The 9,766-nt window shown below is 41.9% G+C and overlaps 1 protein-coding gene across 2 annotated transcripts in view; it reads left to right on the forward strand.

The window, feature by feature from the left end:
• Positions 1 to 225: 225 nt before the first annotated feature.
• Positions 226 to 9,766, forward strand: part of LOC119285843 (3beta-hydroxysteroid-dehydrogenase/decarboxylase-like) — a 28,589-nt gene continuing 19,048 nt past the window's right edge. Inside the window, exons 1-6 of one of the 2 annotated variants that reach the window (XM_037565175.1) lie at positions 226 to 608; positions 1,645 to 1,734; positions 1,946 to 2,079; positions 8,676 to 8,846; positions 9,176 to 9,298; positions 9,363 to 9,442. In XM_037565175.1, the coding sequence (XP_037421072.1) occupies positions 368 to 608; positions 1,645 to 1,734; positions 1,946 to 2,079; positions 8,676 to 8,846; positions 9,176 to 9,298; positions 9,363 to 9,442 (839 nt within the window). In that variant the 5' untranslated portion in view covers positions 226 to 367. The remainder of the gene's footprint in view (positions 609 to 1,644; positions 1,735 to 1,945; positions 2,080 to 8,675; positions 8,847 to 9,175; positions 9,299 to 9,362; positions 9,443 to 9,766) is intronic. The other variant, XM_037565174.1, reaches the window with a different exon arrangement.

Raw genomic sequence — 9,766 nt, forward strand, 5'->3', positions numbered from 1 at the left:
GAAGGCACTACACAACAAGGTGCACCGTCTGTTTGTCGGGCGCTACATAAAAGGTTTAGCTAAGTGATTTTTTTTCGAATACGGTTTAATTTGTAAAATACTTTTGTCCACAGGTCAATTTTGTGATTTTTGCCCGTAAAGAGGGCCGTAACCTTGTGTAGCATCCGTCTAAAAGAAAAGAAGAAAAAACCTTGTGTAGCATGTGCAGGCCTTTACATTTAGCATTTTTCTTGTGCAATTCGCTCCCACAGATCGGATCGCAGCTACCCACGGGATAAATATCACAGAAAGTGTGCACAGTGTTTGATGACGCCATAAGCGCTTCGAATCTGACGACGACGACGAACGGCGACGGCGCGACAGATAGATGGATGCGGCCGAAGCCAGTGCGAGATGGTGTGTGGTCACTGGCGGCCGCGGCTTCGCGGCGAGACATCTGGTGCTGATGCTTCTCCGCTCCGGCGAGTGGCGCGTGCGCGTGGCCGACCTGGCCCAAGTCATCTCTCTCGACCGAGACGAGGAGCAGGGTATCCTCGGGGCCGCCATCCGCGAAGGACAAGCCGTTTACGCGTCCGCCGACCTCCGCGACAAGGCCCAGCTGGCCAAAGGTGTGTGCAATCCACCACTTGCTCTCCAGATTGCTAGGCTGGGTAGGGTTTTGGTGGTAATGTGCTCTCTGATTCCCTGTCCGTGTGGATGTGGGATCTGGAGATTGGTGCTTATCAGCCTACGCGGCTGCTTCTGAAGTTGGTAGGACTCGGAGGAATCAATGATTCACGGTGACATGATTTACCTTGTGATAGAGATGCTGTTGTTACTTCTGCTTTGTTGTTATTGTTTAGGTTGACGAGTTAATTTGCTAAGACCAATGCTGGTTGAGTATCTAGCTGCTACACATCGACATTTAAGCCCTGTTCGGAATCTCTCCACTCCACGGAGCTGTGGAGCTCGGTTTGAGCCGCTCCGTGAAAATGAGCTGCAGCCTGCTCCGCTCCAGGAGCGCAGTCGAGGGAGTGGAGAGGAACCGAAGAGGCACTTATAATCTTTGATCGTGGAGATGCTGTACACCCCATTTATGTTGTGGCGATGACTAAAAGAAATTGTGTGGTGTGAACTCTAGTAATAAACTCTTCTAAATTCTGTATGTGAACTCTTCTAAATTCTGTATTTTTATGTACTACAAGAACCGATTATTGGTGATTTACGCTAAAAATAAACTGTGGGGTTGTGCATAGATTCTTCACTGTGTTTACGTGTGTTGCTGTGGGGTGAGTCCATTTAGTTGCTTGACAATTTTATGCTTTATTTTGGTCCCAGCTATGTCTTCTTTGTTGATTCTGTTGAACTTAGTCATCGGTCAGTGAGTGTACTGAATGTTATTGCATAGAAGTAGTGGTACAAAACCAGGAAATCGAGAATCATATTCCTATTTTTCCATACTTACCCATTGTACTTTCAGAGTTCTCCTTGTTAATTGGCAGTTGTCTTAGTAGTTACCAGTTTGTTCAGAATACCAATATCTTCATGCTTTTACATATCAGTTATTTCTGATATAGCAAGGTATTTATGGGCGTTAGTCAATTTAGTTCATTGATGCCTACTACCTTTGTCCTTATCTCTGTCTTGTGTGTTTTTTGTTTGCAGCTTTTGAGGGGGCAGAAGTAGTTTTTCATATGGCTGCTCCAGACTCATCCATCAACAACTTCCATCTTCATTATTCGGTGAATGTTGAAGGTTTGTAATGTGAATTTGTATGCTTCACAGCTTTGGTTCCTACTCCCTCCGTCCCATGTGTAAAAAACACTCTTATATTATGGGACGGAGGGAGTAATTCGGAGATGGCACTGATTTGCTGATGGGATGGCACCAAGTTGATTGCATGAGTCATTAGTTTTTTCTATCATTATTTCTCGTGTTACATAATACAGTAAAACAAACTTCACAGGAACAAAGAATGTCATTGATGCGTGTATCTATTGCAAGGTGAAGCGACTTATCTACACTAGTTCACCAAGTGTAGTTTTTGATGGTGTTCATGGAATTTTTAATGCAGATGAATCAATGCCTTACCCAGATAAGGTATGTGTTCACCTATTTACATGAAATAATTCCTTATTTAACACCATTTTAAATTTTGTTTCCCTATTTGACACTGAAAACCTTTTTCTCCCCTATCTAGCTCCAGAGTCTAAAATTTATGCCCTTTATGACACTTCCATCCATTTTCCCGCCTAACGCTGTTAGATTACATGTAAAGAAACACTTTTGCCCTCATGTAATGTGAACCAACTGTTTGGCCCGGTTCATTTCCAAAAGTGCAATTCTTAAGCTATCTCGAAAGTTCATTCCTTTTTTCTTCAGCTGGGTATATGAGTATTCGGGTATGTAAGTGCGCTTGCCGGCCGGTACGTGGGTATTCATGTACCGATGTATGCAATTGTACATACGGGCTACTACGTCTCTAGTACGGAAGCCTTGCAGACATGCATGTGGTCTTGAACGCATGGGTACACCTAGGCTTCAATGTATGCATGCATTAAGCTATTTCAGAAGTTAATTCTTTTGTTCTTCAGCCGGGTATTCGAGTACTTGGGTATGTACGTGCACTTGCCGGCCGGTAAGCGGGTATTTATGTACCGATGTACGTATCTGTACATACCGGCTATTGCGCCTCTAGCACGGAAGCCCTGCATACATGCATGTACTCGGCTGCACCTAGGCTTCAACGTATGCATGCATTAGCAGTTTGGCACATGAGGCAAACTAATCAATTGATCAGCCATTATATGCATGAACATGCACATGCATTTCCATGATTAAGCTTGTAACCTGCACTTAGAAAAATCGTTGGTGTCTATAAATAAATAAAATTTCTGGTTAAATCAAATGGGAAGAAAAAAACACATCAAACATCAATATCAGCATCTATTAAAAATTTGGTCACATTCCACCTGAGGGTTTAAAAGGTCTTTTCAAGTGTCATTTGACACTGTTAAGGTTTAAAAATGGACGGAAGTGTTATGAAGGGCATAAAATTTAGACTCAGTGTTAGGCAGGGATGGATATTATTTTCAGTGTCAAATACAACAACAACAACAATAGCAACAAAGCCTTTAGTCCCAAACAAGTTGGAGTAGGCTAAGAGCTGAAACCCATAAGATCTCGCAACCAACTCATGGTTCTGGCACATGGATAGCAAGCTTCCATGCACCCCTGTCCATGGCTAGTTCTTTGGTGATACTTCAGTCTTTCAGATCTATCTTTACGGACTCCTCCCATGTGAAATTCGGTCTACCCTGACCTTTCTTGACATTATTAGCACGCTTTAGCCGTCCGCTATGTACCGAAGCTTCTGGAGGTCTGCGCTGAATATGTGTAAATCACCTAAGACGATGTTGGATGAGCTTCTCTTGAATCGGTGCTACCCCAACTTTATCTCATATATCATCATTCCGGACCGGTCCTTCCTTGTGTGGCCACATATCCATCTCAACATGTGCATCTAAGTGTTGAACTTGAACATGTTGCTTTTAGTCGGCCAACAATCAACGCCATACAACATCGCGGGCCGAATCGTCGTCCTATAGAATCTGTCTTTTAACTTTTGTGGCACTCTCTTGTCACAAAGAACGCCAGAAGCTTGGCGCCACTTCATCCATCCGGCTTTGATTCGATGGTTCACATCTTCATCGATATCCCCATCCTCCTGCAACATTGACCCCAAATATCGAAAGGTGTCCTTCAGAGGCACCACCTGTTGATTCGATGGTTCACATCTTCATCGATATCCCCATCCTCCTGCAACATTGACCCCAAATATCGAAAGGTGTCCTTCAGAGGCACCAACTGCTCATCAAGGCTAACCTCCTTCTCGTGCCTAGTAGTATTGAAACCGCACCTCATGTACTCGGTTTTAGTTCTACCGAGTCTAAAACCGTTCGATTTCAAGGTCTGTCTCCATAGCTCTAACTTCCTATTAACCCTTGTCCGACTATCATCGATTAACACCACATCATCCGCAAAAAGCAGAAAGATAAGGGCTCAAAGCTGATCCGCAGTCCCAATCGGAAAGTCGTCAGTGTCGCCATCACTTGTTCGAACACTTGTCACAACATTATCGTACATGTCCTTGATGAGGGTAATGTACCTGGGACTTTGTGGTTCTCCAAAGCTCACCACATGACATTCCGCGGTATTTTATGGTCCAAGTCAATGAACACCATATGCAGGTCCTCTTTTTTGCTTCCTGTATCTCTCCATAAGTTGTCATACCAAGAAAACAACATGAAACCAAACTGATTTTGGTCACGCTTGCCATTCTTCTTAAGCGGTGCTCAATGGCTCTCTCATAGCTTCATTGTATGGCTCATCAGTTTATTGACACGGTAATTAGTACAACTGATGAGGAACAATAGATGAGAGAAAAAGAAGAGGAAAGAAAAACACATGCCAGATCTGTTTGGGTACTTCTAGATACTTCCACTCTAGTGTAGTATTTCTTTTCTTTTCTATCCTACCTATTGTTTTCTAAAGTCTTCTAATTGTGAGTAGCTATGAGTAGAATGGTGAAACTTAAATAATGTTTTCAAGAGTATTCTAGCTATAAGTAGAAATATGTGAAGGCTTCCCAAAGCCCTATAAATAGAGGTCCTCACCTTTACTTTGAACCCAGACTATGTACCCACTATCTATAATAGAACCTGTTGTTCTTATCTAAGATCTTGGAGTAGATCTTGTGCTCTAGGAGTTCTGGATTGAACTCTTGCTGCCATATCGGCCTACATTCGCCTCGAGCGATATCTAGCGCAACACGTTGAAGTTGTTCCTTCAACACTTGTGCTATACACATTGTAGCAGCAAGGTGGAGTTGCTCCTCCACAACCTTTGTACTGCTTCAGGTGGTATCAAAGCCTCGTTAACCCATACTAGTTCTTGCTGTCGTCTTCGAGAGCAAGCTGTAGCAAGCAATGGAGCAATTGGAGAAGAGGATGGATGCTATAGAACAACAAATCAAAGAGCTGCATGAAGATCTTAATCGGAGATTTGACCAGCTGGTTGAGATGATAAGAAAGGGTGTCCCCCTTGCTACCAATGAAGGAGATTCATCTAAAGAAGGAGATGTTCATCAAAGAAGGAGAGGTAATCTTGGTGCAAGACCACCACAACAACATGCTATTCAATGTGCTGCAAGAAGGCCAATTTATGTTGAAGCTTCTGAAGGTGAAGAATGTGATGATGCCCTTGAAGAACCAGATCTCTACGCATATCAGAGAGTACCCAACCCTACATATGCAGGAGATACATACAAGGTGAAAGCTGAGATCCCAACTTTTAATGGAAATGTTGATATTGAAGGGTGCCTAGATTGGTTATATGAAGTGGAGACTTTCTTTGAGGTCATGGAGGTTCCGGAAGATCGTAGAGTTCCTTTGGTCGCGTACAAGCTTAAAAGAGGAGCCAGTGCATGGTGGCATCGCATTCAAGAAGAATGCAGGCTGAGAGGAAAACCTCGTGTGAGAACTTGGCGGCAAATGAAAAGCCTTTTAAAAGGAAGATTTTTACCCGCTGAATATGACCAGATCCTATCTATCCAATTCCAAAATTGTGCTCAAGTAAATAGGACTGTTTCAGATTACACGGAGGAGTTTCTAAGGCTACAAGTGAGGTGCAACTTTGCTGAAATTGAAGATCAACAAGTTGCAAGGTACATCAATGGTCTCAATGATGCTATTCAAAATCGATTAATGATGCAACAAATCTGATCCATTGATCAAGTACAAGCTCTAGCCTTAAAGGCCGAGAGGTTTGTGAGGACAAGAAAGACAACTAAGGCTCCATATCCTCATACCGAAGGCTCGTCTAGGGATCACACTAATAGAGTGGAAGAAAAAACCGCTCCACCAAAGGCAAAACAACCAATCCCGAAGCAAACTAGAGAAGGGTAAGGCAAATGAAGGCCCAAAGTGTTACAAATGTGGTAAAAAGGGACACATATCCAGCGGTTGTCCATTAAGAAAACTAGATGATACCCCGCGCGTTGTTGCGGGATCTTTTTGTTGGCATTAAAAGTAGCATATAAACTAAACAGAACCTCAAATCAACACTAGAAGTTCTAATGTAAAAAATGTAATAGCAAAGAGAATTGACTTTCCGTTGGTAGCAGACTGGGTCATGTGGATGCTTGGTCGGAGTAAAAGTGGCAACATTCAATCTTATTGTACGACCAATGCTTGAATATCAGCATGATTTATGTGAACTACTGAACTGAACTAAATTCTCGGAGCATCAAAGCACGGAATAGTGCCTCGATACTAAGAAACACTTATTATAGTTTTTTTCCTTTGAATTATGGGGTTAAATGTTTTTCCAAACCATGCAGGAGAGTTGCATGTGAACTGTATAGAATAAGAGAAGGCCAAAGCCTCAGAGTACAACCACAAAGAAATTACTGTACAACACTGAGAAGCAGTTTTTTTAACACACAAAAACAGAAGGAACCAAGCAGCTCATAACCTGAATTAACGGCGTGGCCAAACTGGCAGACAGAAACTTGGTTTTTGTTCTGCATTTGTTCAACAGTGAAAAGGACCAGGCTGCGAAGTTGATGATTGTCGATCTTTTAAGAAATGAGTTGGATAAGGTTTGCAACCACGGGAACATAATAAGAAAGATGCGTCCATGCTCACTAAAGAAATCTCTATGCCTGTCCCAAATCACTGGAAAGAAGACTGCATATTAACTTAAGACACCGGTTACAAACAACGTCAGATCTGGCTAGTCACCATCTGTAGGAAGCACTCCAAGTGTTAGCCCATAAAGGTCTTGTCTATTATCCCCAAACCTTCAGAAATGTATACAGGCCAACTGAAGTGATCTCTGGGTGAACCTTCAGCAATTCAAAAAAGAACTTTTAATTCCCATTGATTAAGATTTCTTCCGGTTTCATATCACAGTATAAATTTAAGCAAACAATATACTTTGTCTCAGTCGATTAGCAAAATATGGACCAATGAATGGCCACTTCATAAACAGAAGACTGAGATTAACATGCTCACAAATATCCTCTATGGAGATCAAAAGAATTCAATTGTTTCTGTTGATATCTTCAGAATTGTACACTCAACATCACTACTAATCATAGGTGAATGCATCAAATACTCGATAGGCATGCAACCACAAGTCATGATACATAGACCTACACATTGTAAAAAAGGACATCGCTCCAGCTATCTCCATAGAACTTACCTATTTTTTTAAATGGGAAGAACATATATACTAAATACTTCCATCAACTTGTCTTGAGCTGAGGCTTATCTACAAACAATTACATGTGCCATAAACATTCGTATGATTGAACAGGAAATAAATATTTTTACCAAGCCATGTACAACCATAAGCTTACATAGAGAACATGTGAAAGACAAATATGGTAGTTATAATTTAGTTGGATCTGTAACAATGCCTTGCCTGTAAACATGGAGAGAAGTACAACTCCACGAAAGTGTAGTCATCTTACAATCTAGGCAAGCATGCCTATATTTTTTTGTCGAGAGGATGAAATCAATCTGGCTAGAGTATTGACCACTACTAAAAGTCATTAGATGTGATTTTCTCTTTTTAAAGAGGGTGTAAGCAATGATTATGTCATAGGCTAGAGCAAAGCTTAAGACATCTTCTCCTTGATTCCTGTTGCCATAGCCAAAGCCCCCTTCAAAACCTATGTTAGATGTACCCACATGGCCATTGAGATTTTCTATGAAGAGCTTCTCATCAATAGGTACACTCCTAAAAATGTTCTCCAGGCCTTCCGAGAACTCCCTCTTGATGTTCTCGTTGTGGCCTACTTGCGGGGCATACGCGCTGATAACATTGAGAACTAAGTCCCCAACTACCAGCTTAGACCAGGATAATCCGGTCCCCATGCCTCTTGACGTCTACCATCCATACTTGAGGCTCTTGTTGATCAAGATGCCTACTCCATTTTTGTTTGCAGTCGTCCCCGTGTACCACAGCTTGAAGCCGGTATCCTCCACCTGCTTCTCCTTTTGTCCCCTCCATTTGGTTTCTTGGACGCAGAGGATATCAACACCTTTTCTCACTGCGGTATCGACTAGCTCTCGAAGCTTACCCGTCAGGGACCCTATATTTCAGTTACCTAAATAGATCCTCCTAGGCTCAACTAGCTTCCTTATCCTCCGCACTCGTCGAGTCAAATGCGAAGACCCTTGCTCGTTTTCCACTGCACCCGGGCGTCGATGTAGCGCGCCACTAAGGATGCGACGTCCCGATCCTTGCTCAATTGCCATCGCATCCAGATCAAGATACGGCGCGCCACCAGGAGGTAACGGCCCGGCCCTTGCCCATTTGGCACCACACCCGGGTTCCGATATGGCATGTTGCTGAGAGGGTTACGACCCAACGATTTTCTTTTGGGTTTCATCTCCATAAGAGTGGCTGAGTTTTGACGTGGGCTCGCCAAGCCTATCACAACCCTCCTCCTTTACCCAGGCTTGGGACCAGCTATGTTGAGACAACATAGGCGGAGTATTTTCAATGTCAAATAGGGAAAGAAAATTTATGACTGTTAAATTAGGAATTTTCTCATATTACATCCTTTTTGTTTTCATTTGGTCATACTTATGTACGACTACTGACAAGATGTTCTCTTACTCCAGTTTAATGATTCGTATTCAGAAACAAAGGCAGACGCAGAAAAATTGGTGATGAGAGCTAATGGTAGGTATGGGCTTCTTACTTGTTGTATACGCCCAAGTAGCATTTTTGGGCCCGGTGATAAGCTACTGGTTCCTTCTCTGGTTGCTGCTGCAAGGGCAGGCAAGTCCAAAGTAAGACCTGCTACATGTGTAATTTTGTGAACTTGAGTATGCTAAGTTTATAATTCGCGAGTCCGCCTAAATGCATACATCTTCACATGTTGATATTTATACTTAGATAATTCCCATAATGATGGATTTGGATGCCTCTTGTTTTTCATCAGTAACGCAATTACACAAATTACATCACTGTATCAGGCCAAACAAATGCTTTAAAGATACCGAATTGGCTTCTCAATTAATTTTGTTCTATATTGTAGTGAGCTTCACAATGAAGCACTTCATGTTTTTTCTGAATCGGTTTCTTAAAAGATAATAATATCTATTAAAATCATTTGCAGTACATAATTGGTGATGGGAACAACTATTATGATTTCACCTACGTTGAAAACGTTGCCTATGGCCATGTTTGTGCGGACAAAACTCTATCATCTGAAGATGGTGCAAATCGAGCTGCTGGAAAAGTAAGGCCCTTCACTAACATTTTACATTTAAGATTCAGTGTCATGATTTCTAATCCTTTTCCAGGCCTACTTCGTGACAAATGTGGAGCCCATAAAATTCTGGGAGTTTATGTCATTGATTCTAGATGGTCTTGGATATCAAAGGTATTCACTTCAATAAACTAAAAAAATCTACTTTGGTTGTATCAAATGACTAGCTTATGTTTGCTAAAATGCTACTGCACCTTGATGATTAATTTGAGATACATTTTGGGTTTGGTAAACTGATCACTTAGGAGCATACCAATTTGTAATTGTATGCATCCCAAGTTTCCTATACAACTAGATCATTGATGGCGCGCGTTGCTGCGCCTGTCCATTTTACCAAAATGGTAAGAATTTTGTAACCAAATAATGGTGGCATAAAACATAAAAGTTGATAGTAAAATGAGTTGATCAACAACAAACTGAACTTTTTGGATAACTGTC

This window comes from Triticum dicoccoides, chromosome 4A (genome assembly GCF_002162155.2).
Source record: "Triticum dicoccoides isolate Atlit2015 ecotype Zavitan chromosome 4A, WEW_v2.0, whole genome shotgun sequence".
Classification (NCBI taxonomy): Eukaryota; Viridiplantae; Streptophyta; class Magnoliopsida; order Poales; family Poaceae; genus Triticum; species Triticum dicoccoides.